This window comes from Chiloscyllium plagiosum, unplaced genomic scaffold (genome assembly GCF_037043375.1).
Source record: "Chiloscyllium plagiosum isolate Xiang-an unplaced genomic scaffold, Cpla_swu_hap1 HiC_scaffold_22, whole genome shotgun sequence".
Taxonomy (NCBI): Eukaryota; Metazoa; Chordata; class Chondrichthyes; order Orectolobiformes; family Hemiscylliidae; genus Chiloscyllium; species Chiloscyllium plagiosum.
The window spans coordinates 17,356,586-17,384,259 of record NW_028270160.1 but is presented as its reverse complement, the minus strand read 5'-3'; the positions used below and the strand labels follow the sequence as shown (position 1 = coordinate 17,384,259).

The following is a 27,674-nucleotide window of genomic DNA, read 5'->3' as shown; positions in this document are numbered from 1 at the left end:
GTTTTTCCAGCAATTTCTGTCTTTATTTCATGGTCGACATGTATTTGAGTAAATCTAAATAGTTATTACTGCTGTCCTACCTCACACCAAGCACCATTCACCCATCACAAATATCAACCCTGAATAAAACAAAGTTGCTATTTTAAAATAATTATCAGCTGGCTTTTAAATCTCCTCATGGCTTTCCCCTGCCCTGCTTCTGTAATCACCTTAAGAAAATTGAGCATTTCAAGATCTCAGTGTACCTCTAATTCCAACTTTGTCAGCATTCCTGGATGTTAATCGCTTCATCACTGTGCTTTCAGCAAGCTGCGTCCAAAGGTCTGGAATTCCTTCCTAAATCTCTCCAGTTCTATTTCCTCCTCCTTAAAATTCTCCATAAGACCAACCCCTTTTTGACCAAGATATTGGTCACCTGTCCTAATATATCTTTATGTGGATCCTGTCTAAATTCTGTTTGTCAGTGCTCCATTGAAACTTCTTGAGCTATTTTATTGCATTATAGGTGCTATGCGAACGCTCAATATGCAGAAATGCTGTACATCACAACTCTCACAGGAGAGGGAGTTTTAACACAGATGACAAATCCCTGGGCCTAAACAAGGGTCTGCTGTTCTACTCCATCAGCATCCTGTGTTCATTTACCTTCCGATATTTGTCCTTCTCCTCATTTAATTCCTGCTCTTTGATGGCATATTCTTTAGCTTGTTTGATCTGCTCCTCAGTCCATTCAAATTCAGGTTTGTCCATGAAATACGGTACAGGAATTTCCTGAAAGGAACCGGTAAAAAAAGCAGAGGTAGGACATTAAAAACTGGTGGCAGAGAATCCCTTTGGCCTGATTCTATCTGTTTGAGATAAAGTGTGGAATCACAGGAAAGCAGGTAGCTAGCTGCCTGGTGGGCATTTTTCTGCATCTCTCTTGATTGGCTAAGTGGTTTAACTCAGATAGATGTTATTGCAGCTGAAACAGTGCAGTTAGGAAATTCACATTTAAAATATTTAATATATAAATATACTAATTAAACATAATAGAGGTAGTGCTGCAGCTGTAGTAAGTGGGGGCTGGTGAACTCTGATGCAATCCACGGTGACCACATCTGAAGCAAGTGTTGCCTGCTTGAGGAAATGCAGCTCAGAGTTGATGAGTCGGAGTCTGAGCTGCAGACACTGCAAGGGAGGGGAAGAGTTACATTGCCAATGTGCTTCAGGAGACAGTCATACCCTGAGGCTAGATTAATTACATCAAATTTGGTTCATGGTCAGGGGCAGGTGGATGTGACTGACTGAGGCAGATTTTGGAAGCCTGGAAACAAGAAGCATCTCTCACCATCTCTCTCTCTGAGTGAAAAAGAAAAAACTTGACGTCTCTGAAAAGAAAGTATTCTAATACAATAAAATATCTGTGCCCACCCAATCAGCTATTAAATCAAAGATTGCCAATTGTTCTGTGTCACTAAAAAGTCTAAAGAACTGATCTGACTCTCAAACTTCAAAATTTGTTTTTCCCTTTCCATATTTTTCCACCCACAACATTTCTGTTACAGAATTGGTTTTTGTCTGTCATATCTGTGAATGAATGTGTGTGTATTTTGGAGTTTTAAACAGTACAGTTTAATTGCATTGTAGTAAGGAATAAGCTATTTTTATTTGCCATGTTATAAACAATACATTTGTTTACAGTAAATGAGTTATTTTCCTGTTATTGACAAAACCTGGTGTGAATTGCAGTCAGTCAGGCAGACTGGTCATTTTGGTGGTCTGATTCGGATTTTATATATTTTGGAGTAGCTTGTGAAACAGTGGAGAGCAATTATCACATTCTTCACAGGTAGGTCATAGCACTGGCACAACTCTTTCACTCTCCCCTTTTGGTAAGTTGCACCAGAGTAGCTTAAGCACTGTTCTAAGTCTGGTCTCTGTGCTGGGGCCATGCACATAATTGGGTGGCATGGTGGCTCAGTGGTTAGCACTGTTGCCTCACAGCACCAGGGACCTGGTTCGATTTCAGCCCCAGGTGACTGTGTGGGGTTTGCATATTCTCCCTGTGTCTGTGTGATTTCCTCCAGGTGCTCTGGTTTCCTCCCGCAGTCCAAAGATATGGAGGTTAGGTGAATTGGCCATGCTAAATTGCCCATAGTGTTCAGGGATGAATTGGTTAGGTGCATTCGTCAGGGGTGAATGTAGAGCAATAAAATAAGGAAATGGGTCTGGGTGGGTTACTCTTCAGAGGATTGTTGTGGACTTGGTGGGCCAAATGGCCTGTTACCACACTGTACGGATTCTATGTTTCTAATTGGTGCCAGCTGCTGACACACATTAAGCATAGTGAGTACTGTCTCCGGTTTTAGAATGGGAGCTGTGATTGCTGGAACAGGTGAAGAGGATCCAGTGCCAATTGTTTACGAGGAACATAACTGAAACCACAGTTACTTTCCCTAATCCAGCGTTATCACCTGAATGACATGTTTTGGATCCACCATCTGAAAGTAAATTCTGAGTATCCACTCTGTATCCAGGAAATGCATTACTATCAGGAGGCTGCTGACTATCTCACCATTTTCAGAATGTCTGATTTCTTGGTTTCCAGGACACCTCCCATCATGTCTTTCAGTGCACGCTCCCTCCAGTTGTCAGCCTGGGAAACAGAGTAAGGAAACATCATTGATATAGACTCACACTAAAACTGTGTGAGGAAAGATTTATGAGTGAACTGCACTCAGTACACAGGAAGGAATCATGACCTAGGGGTGGCTGAGACATTTTAGCTTATATCCTGGTTACAGTCTTGAGGTTTATCAAGGTTTAGCTCACATGGGATTACTAACTGGCACAGGCAGAGAGGCAGACAGAAGATGCTGCAAATGCATCCTCAAGCTTGGAAAGAAGTGTTAACATTTCAGTTGGGACTCTTCAGCAGGATTCAATCTCATTATAAATTCATAGACTTATTTATGTTTACAGCACATTAGAGGCTTATTGTATCTATGGCAATCAACAAAGATCTGACTACACTAACGCCATTTTCTAGCTCTTGGCCCACAGCCCTGGAGATTATGGCAACACAAGTGAATATCTAAATATTTCAAGAATTTCTGAGTCAATCACCTTTTCAATCACTGAGTTCCACTCTGAGTTAAAAAAAAACTTTCTTCTCTTAGTCTTCTACCTGTTAGTTTAAATAGAGCCAAAGAATTATACAGCACGGAAACAGACCCTTCAGTCCAACCAGTCCATGCCGAACATAATCCCAAACTAAACTAGTCCCGCCTCCCTGCTCCTGGTCCATATCCCTCCAGATATTTTCTATTCATGCACTTATCCTAAATGTTGTAATTGTACGCACATCCACTGCTTCCCCATGAAGTCCACTCCATACACGAACCAGCCTCCGTTAAAAAAATTGCCTCTTGCCTTTTTTAAATCTCTCACCTCTCACCTAAAAATGTGTCCCCAGTCTTGAAATCCCCCATCCTAGGGAAAAGACAACTACCATTAACTCAGTTTATAAAATAATGAGGTGTATAGACAATCAGGTCACCTCTCGACCTCCTAAGCTCCAGTGAAAAAAGTCCCAGTCTATGCATTCTGGTTATTAACCCCCCTACTAATGGAAAAATGTGCCTCCCTATGCGCTCCATCTATGCCTGTTAAAATCTTATACACTTCTATTAAGTCCCGTCTGAACCTTTCCTGGTCGAAGTAAAGTAGGCTCTGTCAATCCAGGTTTTCCTCTCAGCTCAGATCCTCCAGCTCAAGTAGCATACTGGTAAATCTCCATTCCATCTTCTCTAGTGAAACCATATCTATCCCTTCTTAGACATTCCTGCACTATCAGCAATCTGTGCCCTGTGTTTCACTTTTATCTAAAGACCACATTAACAGCACATGTTAATCACTAATGCTCTACTCCATTAAAATATAGCTGTTGCAGAGTCACGTGCCACACATTGGAATTGTTATACTATACACCCACACAGAAGTTTCTCTGGTAATGAATAGCCTGTTCTTGTGTCTTGGTGACAGCACCTGTATAGGCCATGTGTATCTCAGTATCAGCTCCTGTATGGCTCAGGTGTATCTCAGCATAAGTTCCTATACAGACTGGTTTTGTGTTTTACTGTCAGCTCCTGTATGGCCTGTGTGTATCTCAGTGTCAGCTCCTGTATGGCCCATGTGTGTCTCAGTGTCATCTCCTATATGGCCCATGTGTTTCTCAGCATAAGCTCCTATACAGCCTGTTTTATGTTTCAGTGTCAGCTCCTGTATGACCCATGCGTATCTCAGTGTAAATTCGTACATGGTCCGTGTATGACTCAGTGGAGGAGAAATTGAAGACTGCAGATGCTGGAGATCACACTCGAAGAGTGTGGTGCTGGAAAAGCACAGCCGAATGTAGGGCATATGCCTGAAACGTCAATTCTCCTGCTCCTTGGATGCTGCCTGACTGCCTATGTTTTTCCAGCACCACACTCTTTGACTCGTATATGTCTCATTGTCAGCTGTACAGCTCATGTCTGTCTCATTCTCAACCTCTGTGCCTTACAATACACAATAACTGAAAGGAAAAGTATGGCTTTACAATAGGTAGTAATCTGTGCTGGGTCTTGGCTGACTATGATGGATTCTCAGTTTAGGACATTGCAGCAGTGAAGCTCGCTAGTAGGAGCCTGCCTGTTCAAACAATAACCCAAACCCCCTCATCACCCCACCCACATTAAACTCACACCCATAATGAGTTATTAGGTACCTTAGCAGCTAGTAGCCGCAGCTGTTCAGCCTTATACTCTTCCTCCAGTTTACGTTTTTGCTCTGGGGTGAGGTAGCGCTCTGCTGTAATCTAAAGGCAAAGAGACAAACTCATTGGGTGTTGATTGGAACTCATCAGATTCATTTGAAACCTGCACTGGTAAACAATAATACAGCAGCTTTGGCAGTGACATTTCAAAATTCAAACAGGCCCAAGAACAATAAGTATGCAACAGCATTGCAGAATCATATTCAGCATCAGGCAGCTGCTACAATCTACTGTACATACAAGATTGATGCCAGCTATTGCAACAACTACACCAGGTCGAGACCATAGCAGACCATGGCACCAGATCTGTGAAACTGTCAAGACCAACATCCACACTGTCCATAAACCACCCTGCCCCCCCCAAAACTCCTGCACCTTCAACATGGAGAGTAGTGTTTGATCAGAAACCGAGGAACTGGGAGAAGCCCCATGTGATCCCTCAAACCTATTTGGCCAGTACATAGATTATTGCTGATCTGTATCATAACATATCTATGTATCCTTGTTCAAACTGCCTTAATCCCCTTAATTGATAAAAACTGATCAATCTCTGTTTTCACATCTTTCTCTGAGTCTAGGTTCACCAGGTATTTGGGGGACAAACTTACAGGTTTCCACTCCGCTCTGTATGAGGAAATGCTTCCTGACATGACCCTGAACGATCTCGCTTGAATTGTAAGGTTCTGCCCTGCGTTCTGGGCTCTTCACCTCCCCACCCCCACCACCACCAGCAGCCCTCCATACACAGCCCCACCTCCAAGCAGCAGAGGAAACAGCTTCTCTGTGTCTATCTGTTCAGGGGTGCTTGTGATCAAAAACATGATTTCAAATTAAGGTTCAAGTGGATGGAGAAATGGAAATCCAGTTAAGGTTGGGGCTTCTTAAAAATAAAGTCTGAGAGATGGCAGGTTTTCCACATGGAAGGGCTTGTAGTGGAAGGATTGACTTTGATTTCAGTGTACTGTCTGAATTAACAGAACCAGCACTAGGTCCCCCTGCCTGGTAACTGCCCTGATTGGTGGGCACAGTACCAATGTGAGAAAGCACAGAGAGAACAATGTTTTTGAAAACATGATGAAAAGTCAGGATGAGGTGTGGCCCTCCTACAGTCCAGGTATTACCTCAGAATCCTGGACTTCAAACTCTCGCTCAGGTAACTCCTTGTTGCTCATTGTGGGCAGCCAGACCTCCTCATCCATGTCTAGTTGCTGCATGATTTCCAAGATCCGCATGGTTCGGTCTTTCACTCGAGCCATCTCCACCTCTTTTTGTTTGTAGGTTGCATCAAATTCCTTGTTGAAAGCAGTTTTTATGTTGTAAATTACGTCCTTAAGATGAGGAGAGTAATAGTAAAAAGTCAAGTTTTATGTACATAACAAGAGTTGAATGGTGATAGTCGGTTTAATGCTGTATACACTCACAATGGATAGATGGAGCAAAGATGGAGATGTTGGGGCCGGGCTACTAACCTGGCTTGTTTTGGACCCAGCAAATCAATACCACAGTCCAGAGGAAAGGCTGCAATGAATGAGGGTCAGTATTGAGTGAGTGCTGCCCTGTTGCAGGATCAGTACTGAAGGAGCACTGTCCTGTCGCAGGTTCAGTACTGAGGGAGTGCTGCAATGTTAGAGAGTCAGTACTGAGGGGGTACCTCACTGACACAGGTGGTATTCTCCTTTCAATGAGAACTTATTTGAATGTTAGATTCTTGATATTTCTTTATTTTCATATTTGAGACACATCACTCCATGTGCCAAAATGCATATTTGTTTTTCCAGAAGTTCATACAAATTTGTGGCATGTCAGGGATTGAGTGGAGAATCATTTCAGTTCCTGATTTGATTGAATGATCTCACCTGAATCTCACGGATATCAGAAATGACAGAGTGAAGCACAGAGACATTGTGATTATCAATAGCCAGAGACTTTTCCCCAGGGCAGGATTGACTGATACGAGAAGTCCTAATTTGAAGATATTAGGAGGAGACGTCAGAGGTAGGTTCTTTATGCAGAGAGTTGTGAGTCATTGGGGACATTTAAGCAACTGCTGGACATGCACATGGATAGCAGTGAGTTGAGGGGTGTTTAGGTTAAGTTACTATATTTTATATTAGGATTAAATCTCGGCACAACATCGTGGGCCAAAGGGCCTGTTCCGTGCTGTACTTTTCTATGTTCTATGTTCTATTGCTGATGACATTTGTTCTGTTTTGTCCACCTTCAATGCTGTGGAAGATGATTCTGAAGTTACTGCTGTTATTGTGAAGGGTGAGGGCTAGAGTATGTTGGAAGAGGCCTGGCACAAAGCAGACAACTGCAAATGTTGATTCTGCATCTGCACTGAAACCACAGCTGCTCATTGAATGCTATTTCCCTGCTTTATCATAATTTCTACTGCTCACTTGATCCTCCTAGGTGATGCTGAACAATTGTCAGAACCATAATGTGAAGGTAACTTGCGTCACAGGTTGAACAGATAAAAGGCTGAAAAAGATTCCCATATTTTGTTGTTTGAAGATTCAAAAAAATATAACCTTTGCTATAATATAAACCTTTGCTTTCTTCTTTGAGAGTTACATTCTTCCTTTTGTTGGCCACTATGCCTCAAGTTAGTTTTACAACAGAAATAGGGTTGCCATGGGAGGGGAGTGAGGAAAGGGTTGAACTTATTTAATAGCTTCTTATATGATATTGACCCGTTAATTTCCTTTACATCATGCACTAAGTACTTGAGGCACCATGGAAATACTTCAGTGACTTTCTCTCTTGCAGTGCCCAGTTCCCTCACTCAGAGAGAGTGATTGGTAACTCTATTAACAAGCCTGTAATATTTATGTTACAACAAGTGTTATAGTAGGAACACAGGTGGAGTACAGAGTCCATACATTGCAGAAGATTGCAATGTTGTTGACACTGATTATGCAGATATCTTATACGACTGTTTAAGAAATTATTTCTACACTTGATGGGTTTCACCCTCTGCTCAAGCGTGGAAGGAGCTTCCACAAGAATATATTTATGATAGGAACAGTAGAAGGCAGATCAAAGGTCATTTGGTCCATCAAGCTGATGCCTTCAAAGATTATATGCAATCTCATCTTGCCTCCCTTCCTATTACTACTTAGAAAATGAATCATAGAGTCATAGAGATGTACAGCACAGAAACAGATCCTTCAGTCCAACCCGTCCATGCTGAATGGATATCAATGTAATGACCCATGTATTGGGTAAAAAACCTGGCATTCCTTTTGTGGTATGTTCCTTTAGGACCAAAGTGAGCTGAAGAGGGCTAATTCATTTCCAGATTGTTCCAAGGAATTTCCATATGATCTGAGGTTGCCAACCTGAGGTTGAACAGCTAGAAGCAAAAGGGTAAATAGAAAATGAATTGCAGTTGGTCAGGCTGTGTGCTTCTGTGGTTTGTTCAGAATACACAAAAACAATTGTGTAAAGAGGAAATAAGCAAGATTCTCTATGAATGAAGCAGTTTTTCTGTTTGACAGTCTTCCAACAGATCCTGGTGTTGAGGTCTGTCTATGAGAATAGAACAGAGACTGGGTTACTGTATATGTTATCAGATTGGAGTAAGCTGAAAGTTGAAGACAGGAAGGGCAAGGGACTGAGGATTGAACATGACACTGCTGCTGTCGAAGTGGTGTCAGCACCCTCCAGTCCATTTCATGAAGTTGCAGAGGAGTCTACAGAGATTCTGTGCCAATGGGATTGTCATGTCCCGGGTGAGAGACAATTTACAGACATGCATCTTGTTGATATTAGCCATTTTTAGGGACTTTGGATGATATGTGACTGCTGCTGAATGCAACTTCATTTTTTTTGGTGGCATTGCAATGGGAGGAGCGACAACGAGGACCAGGGGCCTGATGGGAAGTTTCAGTAGTCTCATTGGGAATTTAGAATAGTGAGAATGGAGGTTAGGGCAGTTGAATGTTCCTCCTGCAGAATGTGGGAGGTAAGGGTCATCACTTGTGTCCCTGCTGACTGCATCTATGGGAAGTGCACAGTGTTAAGGTACTGGAACTTCGGGTCATTCAGGAGGCAGTGGGGGTTATTGAGAGGAGTTACAGGGAGGTAGTTACACCTCAGGTACAAGAAGAAGGTAAATGAGGGTTACTGTCAGGGGACGGAAAGGGAACCCGCAGGTAGTGCAGAGAATCCCTGTGGTCGTTCCCCTCAACAACAAGTATTCCACTTGTGTTGGGGTTGGGGGGGCGGGGGGTTTGTTGCACATGTCACATCTAGTAAGGAATAGGGAGAGAGAGGAGTTGAACACGTGGCTACAAGGATGGTGCAGGAGGGAGGGTTTAGGATTCCTGGTTAATTGGGGCTCTTTGGTGATAGTGACCACAATTCGGTTATGTTTACTTTAGCGATGAAAAGGGATAGGTATATACCGCAGGGCAAGAGTGAGAGCTGTGGGAAAGGCAATTATGATGCAATTAAGCAAGATTTAGGATGCATAGGATGGGGAAAGAAACTGCAGGGGATGGACACAATTGAAATGTGGAGCTTATTCAAGGAACAGCTACTGTGTGTCCTTGATTAGTATGTACCTCTCAGGCAGGGTGGAAGTTGTTGAGCGAGGGAGCTGTGGTTTACTAAAGAAGTTGAAGCTCTTGTCAAGAGGAAAAGAAAAGCTTAAATTAGGATGAGACATGAAGGCTCAGTTAAGGTGCTTGAGAATTACAAGTTAGCCAGGAAAGACCTAAAGAGAGAGCTAAGAAGAGCCAGGAGGGGACATAAGAAGTCATTGGATCAAGGAAAAGCGTAAGGCTTTCTATCGGTATATCAGGAATAAAAGAATGACTAGAGAAAGATTAGGGCCAATCAAGGATAGTAGTGGGAAGTTGTGCGTGGAATAAGAGATAGGGGAAGCGCTAAATAAATATTTTTCATCAGTATTCACACTGGGAAAAGATGATGTTGTAGAGCAGAATACTGAGATACAGGCCACTAGAATAGATGGGATTGAGGTGCACAAGGAGCAATTCTGTAAAGTGTGAAAATAGTTTAAGTCCCCTGGACCGGATGAGATTTATCCTCGGATTTTCTGGGAGGCAGGGAGAAGATTGCACAGCCTTTGATCTTTATGTCATCATTGTCTACAGGAATAATGCCAGAAGACTGGAAGATAGCAAATGTTGTTCCATTGTTCAAGAAGGGGAGTAGAGACAACCCTGGTAATTATAGACCATTGAGCCTTATTTCGGTTGTGGGTAAAGTGTTGGAAAAGGCTATTAGAGATAGGATTTATAATCATCTAGTGAGGAATAAGTTGATTAGAGATAGTCAACACGGTTTTGTGAAGGGTAGGTCGTGTCTCACAAATCTTACTGAGTTCTTTGAAAAGGTGACCAAACAGGTGAATGAGGGTAAAGCGGTTGATATGGTGTATATGGATTTCAGTAAAGCATTTGATAAGGTTCCCCACGGTTGGCTATTGCACAAAATATGGAGGCATGGGATTGAGGGTGATTTAGCGATTTGGATCAGAAATTGTCTAGCTGAAAGAAGACAGAGGGTGGTGGTTGATGGGAAATGTTTATTCTGGAGCTCAGTTCCTAGTGGTTTACCACAAGGATCTGTTTTGGGACCACTGCTATTTGTCATTTTTTATAAATGACCTAGATGAGGGCATGGAAGGATTGGTTAGTAAATTTGCCGATGACACTAAGGTCGGTAGAGTTGCAGATAGTGACGAAGGATGTTGTGGGTTACAGAGGGACATAGATAAGCTGCAGAGCTGGGCTGAGAGGTGGCAAATGGAGTTTAATGCAGAAAAGTGTGAGGTGATTCACTTTGGAAGGAGCAACAGGAATAAAGAGTACTGGGCTAATAGTAAGATTCTTGGTAGTGCAGATGAACAGAGAGATCTCGGTGTCCACATACATAGATCCCTGAAAGTTGACACCCAGGTTGATAGGATTGTTAAGAAGGCATATGGTGTGTCAGATTTTATTAGTAGAGGGATTGAGTTTCGGAGCCATGAGGTCATGCTGCAGCTTTACTAAACTTTAGTGTGGCTGCACTTGGAGTATTGCATACAGTTCTGGTCACCACGTTATAGGACAGATGTGGACGTTTGGAAAGGGTTCAGAGGAGATTTATAGGATGTTGCCTGGTATGCAGGGAAGGTCTTACAAGGAAAGGCTGAGGGACTTGAGGCTGTTTATGTTAGAGAGAAGAAGGCTGAGAGGTGACTTAATTGAGACATATAAGATCATCAGAGGGTTAGAGAGGGTGGACAGTGAGAGTCTTTTTCCTCAGATGGTGATGGCTAGCACGAGAGGACATGGCTTTAAATTGAGGGGTGATAGACATAGGACAGATGTCAGAGATAGTTTCCCTACTCAGCGAGAAGTAGGGGCATGGAATGACCTGCCTGCAACAGTAGCAAACTCACCAACTCTACAGGCATTTAAATAGTCATTGGAAAGACATATGGATGAAAATGGAATAGTGTAGGTTCGATGGGCTATGTGATAAAGGAAAAACAATACTGCAGTAAGATTTTTCTGTTTAAATGTATTGAATACGGTTTGCTCACCTGTAACAGGATGATCTGATTAATCTTCTCATCCTTTGTATGCAGCTCTAACTGTTTGTGCAAGTAAGGATTTACCACACCGTATTCGCTGGTCAGGCTGCCTTTCAATGCTGTACTCTCTTCCTCTTTTGACTCTTCATCCTCAGCCTCCTCATCCTCCTTCTCTTCTTTCTTAGGTGGTGTCTCAACAATATCTTTTCGAACCTGTTAGGACAGCAAGGATGAAACCTATTCTCGCTACATCAAGCCTCAGTGCATTTGTTCCTATTAAGTATTGACTCTTTAAAGTTCAACCTATATTTTCCTGACCTCTTTTTATAATTCGTGACTGGCTGTGAAGTGGAAATATGACACATTAACAGGAATTATGTACTAATGCCATACTAGGCACTGTCACAAATTAATGGTTTTAGCATCCTTTCATATTTAGTAAGTCCCACAGGGTGAAATATAGATTTCACTCTCACCTCTGCCTCTATAATAGGACATAACCCAAATGCATAAACCTACACTCAGTCATTTGGTGACCCAGTGAGTTGGCACATCTACCTGCAGTATCACCATGATACCAGCGTATCTTTATTTGCTGGGAATTCTGTGGCAAATAAATCATAGTTCCTCAAAGCCTGTCCACAATCCACAAGGCACATGTCAGGAGTGTGATGGGACACTCTCCACCTGCCTGGAAAGTTTGGCTCTAACAACTCTTCAAAAACTTTGATACCATTCAGGATAAAGCAGCCCACTTGATTGGCACTCCAGCTGCCATCTTCAAAAATCAGTCACTTCACCACTGATGCACAGTGGCAGCGATGTATACTATCTACAACGTGCAACACACCCAGCCTCCTTCCAAACTCATGATTGCAACCATCTAGAAGGCCAAAGGCAGCCTATACTTGGAACACCAGTTTTTCTCAAGTTTTGTAAGTTTTTCTCAAAGACATCATCTTGTCTTGGAAATATATTGCTGTTCCTTCAGTGTTGCTGGGTCAAGTTCTTGGAACTCCCTCCCAAAGAACATTGTGGCTCTATCTACACCCAAGGACTGCAGCAAATAAGAAGGCAGAATACTCCAGGGAAATTATCGATGGAGAATTGATGCAAATGCCCGTATCCCATTAAGGAATGAAAAGGTTATAAAGAATCGAGTCTTCACATTTAAAAGTAACACTTCTGTTCTTAACTCATCCTTCACATGGTTACATTCTGAGGCACAGATTAAATGTTGGGGTTTATCTCTCAACATTTTGTAAGCATTAAATCTCTGAGGTTGAGGACCACTAGGTGAAGTGTTTGGTAATATAAAAAATCATGTTATAACTCTCTGAATGCACTGAGATATATTACTTCAAGTAAACTCAACACTCAGCTAAATGTCATGGTGGTATAGATGTATTCAGGAAGAGTACCTTCAGGTCAATCAATTCAATTGTTCTCTGCTGCATGACCTTCTTAAGAAGCTGCAGCTCACCACTGCTGCGCTCCCTCATTGGGTAATTAGTCACTGCCAATCCTGAAGAAAAAGCCTGAAAGGTATACAAGGAAAAAAAACGAGATGAAACAAAAGGATCTTTCACTCATCCATCAACTCTCCCTTTGAAACCTTTCACTCTATTATCTTAACACTCCCTCCCTGATTCTATAGTTTTTAGAGGATTAACTTTTATGCAGTTTCTAATCATTACCTCCAGAGTTCGCCCTTTCACAGACATGTTGTCCCAGCATTCTCTCTTAATCACTTCACGTAGGTATTGGCTGGCTAGGTTTTCCATCTCAATCGTCTCACGAACCTGTTGAATTAAATTTTATTCAGTAAGCAGCCCCCCAAAAAAATTGATTAACACAGAGAATAGATGATGTACAAATTATACTGGTTCAATACAACTCTTCGTCGGAACTCTAAGTTCAAATAATTCAATTTTTTGTTTTCTGTAAAATAGAACATAACTTTTTAGTAGGTGAAAATAATTTCTCTCATGCTGCGAATGAATGCTCAGTTCCTATGCATAAAATGCCCTCTGCGCAAAGTGATTTATAAGATAAAGTGAGGAGATAGGAATGATTAAAATCAAAAACTTGATGACACGGTCAGTCTTTGCAAAGAGCATTAATTGGGGTGGAATTTGCTGCGATAATAACCTACAGCTATATAGGAAGCCTATCTGGTTTCAATGAGCAATGTATCAAACTGAGTGATGTTATCATCAAATATTATCTGCAGGAATGCTTGAGACCTAACAGAATGAGGGAACATATGATAGATACATTAATTGAGAGCTAATTGGGTTTGAATTGATTGTGTAGTTATGGGAAGCTAAGAATCAGTAGGAATGAGTTCTTGTGGCACACTGGTAGTGACCCTTCCTCTGATCCAGGAAATCCAGTTTCAACTCCCTGCTCCTAAGATGTGTAATAACATCTTTGAACACGGTGATTAGAAAATAATTTTAAATTGTAGTCAGTAGGGTCATATAATTTGATTAATTGAAAACATGGGTGATTTAGTGGGGGTGGATAACTGGTGAAAAATACCAATGATGTACTGGTAGGATAAAAAGCCATTTGGTTGTGTGTGATAACATTTCTAGATAAAAAGAGAAAAAGCTAAAGTAATCAGTCAGGTTTAGGACTCAGTGGTAGTTTCCCTACCTCTGAGTTAGGAGTCAAGATTCAAATCTCACCTGCTCCAGAGATGTGTACTAACATCCCTGAACAAGTTCATTAGAAAATATTGTAATCAGTAGCATTGATTTTTATGGTTAAGTGAAAGCCCTCACATAAGTATATGGACTTGAATTTTCTTTAGTTACCTTTGTAACATAAGAAATGGCCATAATCTGTATGAAGTGAAGTTATTAATTTCAAAAACAATGTTAAATCAAGAAATGAATGCTGACAAGGTGTTTTTTCTACATCCATGCAGTGCTACTACAGCAATATTCTGTATGTTAAAATCTCAGTGTACCTTGGCCACTTTTTCCTCTCCCTCTGAGTGCAGCCTCTTCTGTTCCTTCAGATCAAGGTTAAACTCGTGGTGCTCTAATCGCTCAATCTCAGGCACATTCTCATTTTCAAGCATCATCCGCTTTATCTAAGGAAAATTCAATGATACTTTAAGTGTTTTAAAGTAAGATTTAAAAATGAGTGCTTAGTGATGAGAGCCGATCCTGTATTCAGCTGCAACCTGGCTGCTTCAAGAGTACTGTTGTTAGACAGCTATGGTATATGCAGTGATCAAAGCCAGGAAGTTGTTGGTTTTCACGGGTTTGCTGAGGAATTGAAGGCAAAGACTTTGAAATGACAACCAAAAATCTGAAATAGTTGCATTGAAGTGCATATAGGTAATTGAAGCCCAGATATCTGAATGACAAATGGCAATGTGATAGTCTACTGCTGGTCAAATTCTTGCAATACTCAATGAAATTTAATCACTTTGAAGCTTTTTCTTGTACATATATAGGTGAAGGAGAAGGCCATACACCCATTAAACCTGCTCTACCAATCCAATAACAGCATTCACAGCAATTTTGACTGAGAGGTGATGGCGTAGAGGTGTTATTACTGGACTATTCATGTTTTGGGGATGCAGGCTCGAATCCAGCCATAGCAGATAGTGGAATTTGAATTCAATAAAAATCTGGAATTTGGAGTGATGACCATGAATCTATTGTCAATTGTCAGAAAAACCCACTTCGTTCACTAATATCCTTCAGGGAATGAAGCTACCATCCTTTCCTAGTCTGGCCTACATGTGATACCAGATCCACCACAATGTGGTTGACTCTTAACTGCCCTCTGGGCAATTAGGAATGGGCAATAAATGCTGACATAGCCAGCGATGCCCTGATCCCATGTATGAGTAAAGTAAAAACGTCTGTAATCCCTTGGTGTTCAAAAATCCATTGATCTCAGCTTTGAATATATTCAGCAATAGAGGACCCACAGCCCTGAGGCAGAGAATTCCAAAATTCCATAACTGTCTGAGTGGAGATGTTTGGGTAGATTTTGCTCTGACTTGCTTTGAGGATGCATTTATATCTCAGCCTACATTGTTGGAAACTGGGCCCCCTTTTAAAACAGAACTTCCTTAGAATTTCCTGTGTAGCAAGAGCTCTCGTGTAACTGCTGTTACAGAGTTACTTGCTTTCCCTAATCTAAACAATTTCTAATATGCAAGGATACATGGAAGGTGTGATAAAAGGTCATATGGATTATGATGCCATGATGTTATGCAGACATCAAAAAACAATATGGCATATATGTGCCCTATATTCAAGGCAGTGTTTAGTAAAATAAAAGTTTTGTTCACAAAATTAAGCTTCAGATGAAAGTAGGCAAAAGGGCAACTATTATTCTGAAGTCGTGAGTAGTTGTCCTGTGTCCATTGGCTAGAAGGATTTAAATGGGTTTTGGACACAATATAAACTACCAGCCCCTAGAAAAAGAGTCTAGCAACAAATGTTACAGGGCAGTCCTTGTCAATGTTAATGTTTGCCAGACCGCTCTCTCCTCCAGATGAAAGATGGTCCTAAGGAGGAAGAAGACTGAGGGAACAGATTCCTAAAGGTTTGACTAATGAGCAGGATGCTACCTTCACAATCATAATGAAATTGACACATTGTGCCAAGTGCCTGTTCATCACTGGATATCAGTGAAACATTCTCAATTGTCAAGGGATGTATATATTTTATTGTTGAATTATTGTATCATATTTAAACTGCTGGTCCATAATAAACTTAATAAACTATCTAAAAATTCTTATGGATAGACAACTGCTTATATTAGCTAACTGTGGTTCCAAACTCCCAAAGTCTAACAAATTTAGCTCCACTGCACAACTTTGTGAATGCGAAATACAAGGAACGAAATACTCGCTCTTGTGTCACAGCATTCAACTTATTTGCAGGTTACTCACTGTTGCACGAAGCTTTCTGATTCCTTGTTTCAGCTTAGCTTTGGCTTCTGCATGCTTGCGATTGTCCTTCTCTACTGCCTGGAAAAAAAAACAGATTTAACAATCTCATTCTCATCCATTTCTAACCAGCCTCCAGGAACATACACCAATTGCTCACAGTATCCCAGGATGCTCAGCACCCAAAGCTTGTGCAATAAAATTTGCTGTCGTTATGCCTCCTCGGTATGGTAGTTTGCCACTGGTTATAGTAAACCAGAGACCTGGGTAGATAATCCAGGAAATGCAAGTTCACATCCATCAGGGCTTTGTGTCATTTTTAAAGAAATTCTCACAATGAAATGTGGGTCTCATGATTGCCTTAAAAATGCAACTGATTCATCAGTCATTTAGGGAAGGCAACCTACTGTCCTTCGAGGAGAAAGTGAGCACTGCAGATGCTGGAGATCAGAGCTGAAAATGTGTTGCTGGAAAAGCGCAGCAGGTCAGGCAGCATCCAAGGAGCAGGAGAATCGACGTTTCGGGCATGAGCCCATCTTCAGGAATGAGGAGAGTGTGCCAAGCAGGCTAAGATAAAAGGTAGGGAGGAGGGACTTGGGGGAGGGGCGTTGGAAATGCGATAGGTGGAAGGAGGTCAAGGTGAGGTGATAGGCCGGAGTGGGGGTGGGGGCGGAGAGGTCAGGAAGAAGATTGCAGGTTAGGAAGACGGTGCTGAGTTCGAGCGATTTGACTGAGACAAGGTGGGGGGAGGGGAAATGAGGAAACTGGAGAAATCTGAGTTCATCCCTTGTGGTTGGAGGGTTCCTAGACGGAAGATGAGGCGTTCTTCCTCCAACCGTCATGTTGCTATGGTCTGGCGATGGAGGAGTCCAAGGACCTGCATGTGGTTGGGTTGGTTAGTCTGGGTGTCCCAGAGGTGTTCTCTGAAACGTTCCGCAAGTAGGCGGCCTGTGTCCCCAATATAGAGGAGGCCACATCGGGAGCAGCGGATGCAATAAATGATGTGTGTGGAGGTGCAGGTGAATTTGTGGTGGATATGGAAGGATCCCTTGGGGCCTTGGAGAGAAGTAAGGGGGGAGGTGTGGGTGCAAGTTTTGCATTTCTTGCGGTTGCAGGGGAAGGTGCCGGGAGTGGAGGTTGGGTTGGTGGGGGGTGTGGACCTGACGAGGGAATCACGGAGGGAGTGGTCTTTTTGGAACGCTGATAGTCCAAGAACTCCCCATCCACGTTTGGGACACCACCCACGCCCTCCACCTCCTCCATGATTTTCGCTTCCCCGGTCCCCAACGCCTTATCTTCACCATGGACATCCAGTCCCTGTACACCTCCATCCCCCATCACGAAGGACTCAAAGCCCTCCGCTTCTTCCTTTCCCGCCGTACCAACCAGTACCCTTCCACTGACACCCTCCTTCGACTGACTGAATTGGTCCTCACCCTGAACAACTTCTCTTTCCAATCCTCCCACTTCCTCCAAATCACATGGGCCCCAGATATGCCTGCCTTTTCGTAGGTTATGTGGAACAGTCCATCTTCCACAGCTACACTGGTACCACCCACCACCTTTTCCTCCGCTACATCGATGACTGTATCGGCGCTGCCTCGTGCTCCCACGAGGAGGTTGAACAGTTCATCCACTTTACCAACACCTTCCACCCCGACCTCAAATTCACCTGGACCATCTTAGACTCCTCCATACACTTCCTAGACCTTTCCATTTCTATCTTGGGCGACCGAATCAACACGGACATTTACTATAAACCGACCAACTCCCACACTTACCTAGACTACACCTCCTCCCACCCTGCCCCCTGTAAAAACGCCATCCCATATTCCCAATTCCTTCGTATCTGCCGCATCTGCTCCCAGGAGGACCAGTTCCAATACCGTACAACCCAGATGGCCTCCTTCTTCAAAGACCGCAATTTCCCCCCAGACATGATCGACGATGCCCTCCACCGCATCTCCTCCACTTCCTGCTCCTCCGCCCTTGAGCCCCGCCATCAGGACAGAACCCCACTGGTCCTCACCTACCACCCCACCAACCTCCATATACAGCGTATCATCCGCCGTCATTTCTGCCACCTCCAAACGGACCCCACCACCAGGGATATATTTCGTAGGTTATGTGGAACAGTCCATCTTCCACAGCTACACTGGTACCACCCACCACCTTTTCCTCCACTACATCGATGACTGTATCGGCGCTGCCTCGTGCTCCCACGAGGAGGTTGAACAGTTCATCCACTTTACCAACACCTTCCACCCCGACCTCAAATTCACCTGGACCATCTTAGACTCCTCCATACACTTCCTAGACCTTTCCATTTCTATCTTGGGCGACCGAATCAACACGGACATTTACTATAAACCGACCAACTCCCACACTTACCTAGACTACACCTCCTCCCACCCTGCCCCCTGTAAAAACGCCATCCCATATTCCCAATTCCTTCGTATCCGCCGCATCTGCTCCCAGGAGGACCAGTTCCAATACCGTACAACGCAGATGGCCTCCTTCTTCAAAGACCGCAATTTCCCCCCAGACATGATCGATGATGCCCTCCACCGCATCTCCTCCACTTCCTGCTCCTCCGCCCTTGAGCCCCGCCACCAGGACAGAACCCCACTGGTCCTCACCTACCACCCCACCAACCTCCATATACAGCGTATCATCTGCCGTCATTTCTGCCACCTCCAAACGGACCCCACCACCAGGGATATATTTCCCTCCCCTCCCCTATCAGCATTCCGAAAAGACCACTCCCTCCGTGACTCCCTCGTCAGGTCCACACCCCCCACCAACCCAACCTCCACTCCCGGCACCTTCCCCTGCAACCGCAAGAAATGCAAAACTTGCGCCCACACCTCCCCCCTTACTTCCCTCCAAGGTCCCAAGGGATCCTTCCATATCCGCCACAAATTCACCTGCACCTCCACACACATCATTTATTGCATCCACTGCACCCGATGTGGCCTCCTCTATATTGGGGAGACAGGCCGCCTACTTGCGGAACGTTTCAGAGAACACCTCTGGGACACCCAGACCAACCAAACCAACCACACCGTGGCTCAACACTTCAACTCCCCCTCCCACTCCATTACAGACATGCAGGTCCTTGGACTCCTCCATCGCCAGACCATAGCAACACGACGGTTGGAGGAAGAACGCCTCATCTTCCGTCTAGGAACCCTCCAACCACAAGGGATGAACTCAGATTTCTCCAGTTTCCTCATTTCCCCTCCCCCCACCTTGTCTCAGTCAAATCCCTCAAAATCAGCACCGCCTTCCTAACCTGCAATCTTCTTCCTGACCTCTCCGCCCCCACCCCCACTCCGGCCTATCACCCTCACCTTGACCTCCTTCCACCTATCGCAATTCCAATGCCCCTCCCCCAAGTCCCTCCTCCCTACCTTTTATCTTAGCCTGCTTGGCACACTCTCCTCATTCCTGAAGAAGGGCTCATGCCCGAAACGTCGATTCTCCTGCTCCTTGGATGCTGCCTGACCTGCTGCGCTTTTCCAGCAACACATTTTCAACCTACTGTCCTTACCTGGTCTGGTCCGGACTCTATTGCAAACCAAAATAAAACTAAGAAAATAAAATTAACCCATAACAACTACCTAAAAGAGCACAGTTAAATAAATATAAATTGTGAATAGAATCTCAGTAAATTTAGATTAAAATTTTACTTTGATTGGGTTGGGATATCTGGTCGGCATGGATGGGTTGGACCAAAGGGTCTGCTTCCATGCTGTACATCTCTATGACTCTATGACTCTCTGGAGGTGAAGTGCTTCAGCCCTTGTCATTTCCATTGATTTCAGAAGGCCTCAGGTGTTACAGTGAACACTGCATGGTGTCGCTCCAGGGCCACCTGAGTACAGGCATGACCATGGAAGAGAGGTAGGCAGTCAAGCCTGATTCCTGAAGAAGGGCTTATGCCCGAAACGTCGATTCTCCTGCTCCTTTGATGCTGCCTGACCTGCTGCGCTTTTCCAGCAACACATTTTTCAGTCAAGCCTAATAACCTGTTCCTGTCCTGTAACCTCGATCTGTTCATGCTTAGCTTGGGTAGGCTCAGAAGCAGACCCAGAAGAAGATCCTGTGATTTACCCACCTCCATGCTGGGCAGTCAAAGATTAGGAGCATTAAGCTGAAGTGCAGCTAAAAATTAACAAACAGATCCTTCAGACAGCAGCTAGTGTATGAACTTCCTATTGTGCAAGACTGGTACATTTAATACCATCTATACTAAATTTTCACTGGAAGAAAGGAGGACTCCCATGTAGAAAGTCTCCCACTGGAGGTCCCTGCCAATTCCAAAGAGAAGAATGGAATACCGCAGCATGTCCAGACTGAATGAGAGAGAAGTGGAGAGTGTGTAGCAGCAGCCTGTACAGAAAATCCCTCAATGCAAAATGGAACAGTATGGATGGTCTTTCAATTAAACAATTCAAATTCTGGGGCAGGAATTCCAGCTAACCAGGAGTCAGTTTCGATGGGAATTCACTACACACTTGCATTGCCTTGACACCCTGTGTGCTGTCATAAAAAGCACAACAGTTTTAAGATTCTGGATGGCTTTGCTTGTATTGATGGAGGTGCAGATTCCTAATGGCAGCCACGAGGTTAGACAGGAAAGAGGTTCTGAGTTCCAGACCCCTAGCAATGTGACTCTCAGCAGCCTTTTGAAACTGCCCAGTGAGGTAACTATTGTAACAAACTCAGGGTAAATACGTTTAGATAATTAATGCACTGATGTCCAAATCCAAGGAAAAAATGCAAAAGTTAACTCCAATTATTGTTTGAAGGTGCTTTTCCATTTTTTTGTAACCTTTGTTCCTTCTGTTTTGTGAAAATAAACAATATTGAGGTATCATAATTTCTTTTTTTTTGGAGTGTGGATTGAAACTGGAAAAATACTGCTTTGGACAAAGAAAGCTGAAAAGAGAATGTTTGCAGTTTTAAATGTTATGTTTGCTGGAGCACAATCTGTGTGGTAGACTGGATGAAGCAGAAGGGGCTCTGAGCTAAAGAGAAACTGCTTGACAATAGCGTTTTCTTTATTGGCTCCTGACCAGGTGACTAAGTTTTGAGTATGTAAACAGTGCAGCAAGAAACTCCTTGACTGCAAAGAGTAACCATCAAAACCTTTTCTCTCTATCCCTCTCCCCACTATGTAGAGGTAACAGAAAGTGTTCTCTATAAACCACTTACTCTGCAAATTGAAGGAGGAAAAAGACATTCAAAAGTATTGAAAGAACTAATTCTCAAACAGTGAATGAAAGGCAGCATCAGTTTGCAAGCAGCCTTGTATTGTAAAAGAGAACTGGAAGCGATGGGAAGGGAATGACCCAAGGTGTCCTGAATCCAGAATGGTGCAATTGGTTTGTGTGCCCTTTCTCTACTTTCTTTCTCCACTTTTGGATGGGGAGACAATGGCCTAATGGTATTATCGCTGGACTCCTAATCCAGGGACCCAGATAATATTCTGGGGTCCGGGTTTGAATCCCACCACGGCAGATGGTGGAATTTGAATTCAATAAAAAGAAAATCTAGAATTAAGAATCTAATGATGACCATGAATCCACTATCGATTATCGGAAAAACCCATCTGGATCACTAATGTCCTTCAGGGAAGGAAGCTGCCATCCTTACTGGCCCACATGTGACTCCAGACCCACAACAATGTGGTTGACTCTTAACTGCCCTCTGGGCAATTAGGAATGGGCAATAAATGCAGCCTAGCCAGTGATGCTCTCATCCCACCAATGAATAAAAAATCTTTCTTGTCAATCTGTGTATACCTCTGTGAGCGACAGGGATAACTTAGAATGAGTAGAGTTTAAGTAGTACAGTTATAAGTTAAAAATCACACTACACCAGGTTATAGTCCAATAGGTTTATTTGGAAGTACAAGCCTTTGGAGTGCTGCTCCTTCATCAGGTAGCTAGTGGGGCAGGATCATAGGACGCAGAATTTATAGCAAAAGATCATAGTGTCATACAACTGATGTGATATATTGAACAAACCTAGATTGCTGTTAAGTCTTTCACCTTTTAGAAGGGGTTGCAGGTTTCGATTCATTAATATGTAAATCCCAGAACGTTTTTCAAGTCACATTCCTGAGATAACTTAAGGTTTTACAAAAAAAAAGGTGACATCTCAGCTCAGACAATGCATTAAAGATGTGAGGTTAGAGTCTGTATATATTCCAATCTTGAGTCAGACTGGTTGTACTTCCAAAGTAAGAATTTATAAAATGTCACATGATCATAAAAACTATCGAGTGCCTACAGATGTGTGCTTTTTAAACAAAGTAGAATGTATCTGCAAATACAATTCCACAAATGCAAATTCACCCCATAGACTTATAAGTGTGTGCACATGTGTGTGAGGGAGTGAGAGAGAAAGAAAGAGTGAGAGAGAGAGAGAGAGAGAGAGAGCGCGAATGAGTGTGTGTGTGCCTGTGCGCATGCAGTGCATTCTTGATAGAGTGTGGGCATGAGTGTGATGGTGTATATCCCTATGTGTATTCCAAAGTCTACCTTGGAGGAGGGTCACCCAAAGATCTGAGGCTGAAATGTCCCTGACCACTAAAGTGTTCCCCAACTGGGAGGGAATGTGGGGACACCACCCACCACGTGCACAATAGATACTCATGTGACTCAGCCAAGGTTGTCTATCTGATATGCTGCAGGCAATGATGCACTGAGGCATGGTACATTGGTGAGACCAAGTAGATGCTATGACAATGGATAAATGGACACCATGCAACAATTGCCAGACAGGGATGTTCCCTTCCAGTTGGGGAACACTTCTGTGGTCAGGGACATTTGAACTCAGATTTTCAGGTGACCATTCTCCAAGATAGACTTCAGGAATCGCAACAACGCAGAGTGGCCAAGCAGAGGTTGATAGCCAAATTCGGTAACCATGACGAGGGTCTCAACCTTGGGTTCATGTCACAATCCAGGTGACCCCACTGCACTTATATACACACACACACTAAAGCACATACATACGCACACTCTTACATACCCACATACTAATGCAGACCCTCTCTCATATACACACACATTCTCAGACACACACACAATTTCTCTCTCTCTCTCTCTTTCCCTCTCCCCCCGCATACGCACACACATAAGCACTTCATCAGGCTTATGCCCGAAACGTTGATTCTCCTGCTCCTCGGATGCTGCCTGACCTGCTGTGCTTTTCCAGCAACACACTCTAGACTCTGATAAAGCTCCAGCATCTGCAGTCCTCACTTTCTGCTAGTAAGCAGTGACAGATTCAAGACAGTGTCAGTTGATGGCTCACCAAATCTCAGTTCAGGTCTACAAAGGCAAGTTGCCTGGATGGAAAGGGTTCAATGATAGCCAATATATCAAGGAACGAGTGGGGATCCATCTTGGGATCTTCCTGTTCCAACTATCTTGGCTCCCCACTAAGCAACTAGATGCAGTGCCAATTCTGAAGAAGATTCATATTGGACTCAAAATCTTAACTGCTTTTCTCTTTCCACAGATGATGTCAGTCTCCTGGGATTCTCCCATATTTTCTGTATTTATTTCACATTTCCAGCATCCACAGTGTCCTCCTTTCAATCAGATAAAAAGCTTATTATTTTGTCTCAGGATTGTTTTTCTCAACACATCCAGATTTTGATTTTTTTACATTCAGACCCTGCAACTAAGGAACCACCAAACAGGCAGATCCTCAGTGTACACCACCCTTTGTACATGTGTTTGAAGTCTACAGTCCATTCATCCCAAGTTAGCATCTTCCAGTAATCCTCTGCCTGTCTTTCTACATTAAAACAAAGACACAACAGCACCAGACCCAGCCTAGTATAAACCCGCTCAGATGCACCACTTTCTGGACCTCCCTGAATTGTACGCAGTTCTTTGTTGCTTCCTTTCTAGTGAAGGTTCTAAAGTTTTTCTAAGTGTCAGATTAGTTCAGATAACGAAGGCTTATTTGATCTCCTTCTTCATCCAAACAGAGAGGTACAAGCTTTTTTTTAACTTCTCACCCAAGGACTTACCTCTGCCATCTTTGTTTCCAGCCAGGTTGATTCTGGGAATCTGCTGTCATCCACCCGTTGGTAGCTCTTGGAGCTGCTGGTACTTGCGATGCTAAAGGAGCTGGCAGAGAGTGTCGAAGTTCCACGTGAGAGATGGGAAACATTCTCTGCAACATCCTAAAGACCCAATTATAGGAAAAAAATTTTAGAAGCTGTTGCACTGAAAGAAGACAGACAGTTCAAACCAGTATTTATATACAGTACTCTCTATCATGTTCTTACTTACGTACAGTGTGGAAACAGGCCCTTCAGCCCAACAAGTCCACACCGACCCTCCGAAGAGTAACCCACCCAGACCTATTCCCCTACATTTACCCCTTCACCTAACACTACATGCAATTTAGCATGCACATTTTTTTTGGACTGTGGGAGGAAACCGGGGCACCCGGAGGAAATCCATGCAGACACGGGGAGAATGTGCAAACTCCACACAGACAGTTGCCTGAGACAGGAATTGAACCCGGGTCTCTGGCCTGTGAGGCAATAATGCTAACCACCACCATGCCGCCCGTAACCAACATCAGTAGGAAAAGGAAATAGATTAGCAAGTGAGTTATCTTGTTGCTACATTTGGGAGCTTGCTATATGTGAAAATTGGCTGCCAGGCTCCCTATCTTATATCTTTAAAATACTTGGAGATAGTGAGGAGTGCAGATTCTGGAGTTGATGATGTGTGGAGTTGGACAAAGTACAGCAGGTCAGGCAGCATTGGAGGAACAGGAGGGTCGATGTTTCAGTACAGATGAAGGATCGCAACCTGAAATATCAACTCTCCTGCTCTTCTGATGCTGCTTGACCTGCTGTGTTTTTTCCAGCTCCACACTTACTGACTCCACACTTTAAAGTACTCCAACTCAATCTGTAAAAGATGTTACATAAATGCAGACTTCTTTTTTTGACATTTAAAAAAACTTTCCAGCCAGCGAGCTGCTTATTTGTACTCACACTTTTGTTCTATACTTTAATCAATGTAAGTAGTCATTTGGTAGTTCAGAACTTGAGCATTACAGAAAAAAGTACATTTTGTCAGAGCTTTCCATTTTGCATTAACCAGACCAATTCACAAGAATTACTAAACAAAAGGTAAACAATATTTTAAGCTGAATGGTTGGTTGGTTGGTTAAGTGGACTCTTAACTAACATGCCCAAGAGGATCCTGCAAACAGAAAATGAATGAATGAGTAATTAAAATTATTTTGTATGCTAGTGTTAGTTGCCAAATTGCTAATCTAGGCAACACTTTTGTCTCTCCAAATAGTGCCATGGGAACTCCAGCGTTCAATATTTCAGGCAGTTCACATTTGCTCCAGACTGGAAACTGAGCTCATAGCCTGATCAGTCCTTGGAAAGTCAAGTGGAGTAACTTGGTGTACTCTGTGACAGGGAACAGGAACAGGATTCTATTTTATGCTTGAAAATAACTTCAATGAATGGAAATCAGATGTTCAGCAAAAAACGCTAAGTTCACACTATCAGTGAAGACCATATCAACCCAGGGTAATGATTTAGATGTGGATCCTTCATCAAAATCTGTTCCCCATCCAAACCAGCGGCTGCTTTTACTTTCTGGGCATGTTTTTCATACTTCAATTTCCAACACAAGTGGGTTTTTAAAAAACCTCAATCCATTGTTTAATATGACTGTCCTCTGAATGCTTCCATTGTCTCATACCTCCCGAGCTCTGTGCCATCCTTCAACCCACAACCCTCTAAGATCTCTGGTTTCGGTTTGTCATGTATTCCTCTGGTTTCGGTTTGTCATGCATTCCTAACTTTTAACACTCTCTTGGTGGCTGTGCCTTCACTCATTTGGATTGTAAACTCTGCAATTTAGTCAAAACATCTCCATCCTTTTCTCTCTTTCTTTATGATGTTCTTTCAATCTCTTTGATCAACACCTAACTTAATATTTACTTAAGTGGCACAGAGTCAAATCCAGTTTGATTTATGCTCCAGGAAAGCGCATTGAGAAATTATGTTATGTTAAAGATGCTGTGTAAATTTAATGCATTGTTTATGTTAATAACAGTTTCTGTCAGTGCTGAATAGTAAGGCTATAATGCAGATCGCAGTGTCTCAATGTAAATGATGGGCATCACAATGATAGTAACAACAGTGCTGACTGTGTCTTGTTAAACTCTACACAATTCCTCACCAACTTGTCCTTTGTGACCTCTCTTTGCTGCTCCAACACTGCCAGGGCTTTGTCCTCAGCCACACAGCTCTGATCCAGCATTGAAATCATTGAGCGATTGTAATCCAGCACTACTTTATTCCGTTCTGACCCTGCTGGGTCAACCCTAAATTACCAATGAAGAAGAGGGAGAAAGGAACATCAGACTGAGAGATTGTATTTATCACTCCTCCAAGCCCCCAGCACAGTTCTGCAGAGATCCACACTCCCCCAAACAACCCCACTACCCCAACACACCCCACACTGCCTCCAACATCTCTGTCCTCAATCCTCCTCCACAACCCATCACCATCCCTCTGAATCTCTGTCCCATTTTCCCTGAAAATCCTATATGCTTCTCTCTCCAAATCCCTCCACCTGATCTCACAACCCACACCCCCATGATGTACTCAACAACTTTCCCCCACACTGCTCCCACCAAACTCAGAAGCCTGCCCAGGTTCAGACTGATGCCCAGTCAAGAAATCATTAATTTAATTGAAGGAAAGGGTAAAAACGGTTTTCTGTAACTGGAGACTCCAGGGTAAGGCAGATTTACAATCAGTGAGAGTGCATTGAGTTGTGATATCACATGAAGAGGAGTAGAAATCTGAAGCTGTTATATCTGAGGATCGATAGAAAATTTCAAAACTGAGAATGGCATGGATATTGAGGATTTTTCAATCAAATCAAATTTACTGAAATGTAAACTTAAAAATGTGTTGCTGGAACAGCGCAGCAGGTCAGGCAGCATCAAAGGAACAGGAGAATCGACATTTTGGGCATAAGCCCTTCTTCAGGAAAACAGCCCTTTGATGCTGCCTGACCTGCTGCGCTTTTCCAGCAACACATTTTTAAGCTCTGATCTCCAGTATCTGCAGTCCTCACTTTCTCCTAGTTGAAATGTAAACTGTCAAGAAGATGCAAAGAGAACAAAAGTTTAAATGTAAAGGCCTGGACATGGCAGATTAAATATAATGGAAGGAGGTGTGCAGTAATGCACTTGGTATTTTTCTGTTTTTCTTTCCAATCTCTTCAAATAGCAAGTTTGAAAAATGTTGGCATTTCGAGGGATCTGGTGTCCTTGTCACAAAAACAAACACAGAAACGTTCATGGAATGCAAGTAA

The 27,674-nt window shown here is 43.1% G+C and overlaps 1 protein-coding gene across 6 annotated transcripts in view; it reads right to left on the bottom strand.

Moving 5' to 3' along the window:
- Positions 1-27,674, bottom strand: part of cfap43 (cilia and flagella associated protein 43) — a 145,623-nt gene that overhangs the window by 55,522 nt on the left and 62,427 nt on the right. For all 6 annotated transcript variants that reach the window (XM_043712886.2, XM_087998806.1, XM_087998804.1 and 3 more), the window contains 11 exons: positions 26,529-26,673; positions 24,335-24,490; positions 16,282-16,359; positions 14,332-14,457; positions 13,052-13,156; positions 12,776-12,892; positions 11,364-11,567; positions 5,920-6,126; positions 4,751-4,840; positions 2,558-2,638; positions 646-771 (listed from right to left, as the gene is read on the bottom strand). In XM_043712886.2, the coding sequence (XP_043568821.2) occupies positions 646-771; positions 2,558-2,638; positions 4,751-4,840; positions 5,920-6,126; positions 11,364-11,567; positions 12,776-12,892; positions 13,052-13,156; positions 14,332-14,457; positions 16,282-16,359; positions 24,335-24,490; positions 26,529-26,673 (1,435 nt within the window). The remainder of the gene's footprint in view (positions 1-645; positions 772-2,557; positions 2,639-4,750; positions 4,841-5,919; positions 6,127-11,363; positions 11,568-12,775; positions 12,893-13,051; positions 13,157-14,331; positions 14,458-16,281; positions 16,360-24,334; positions 24,491-26,528; positions 26,674-27,674) is intronic.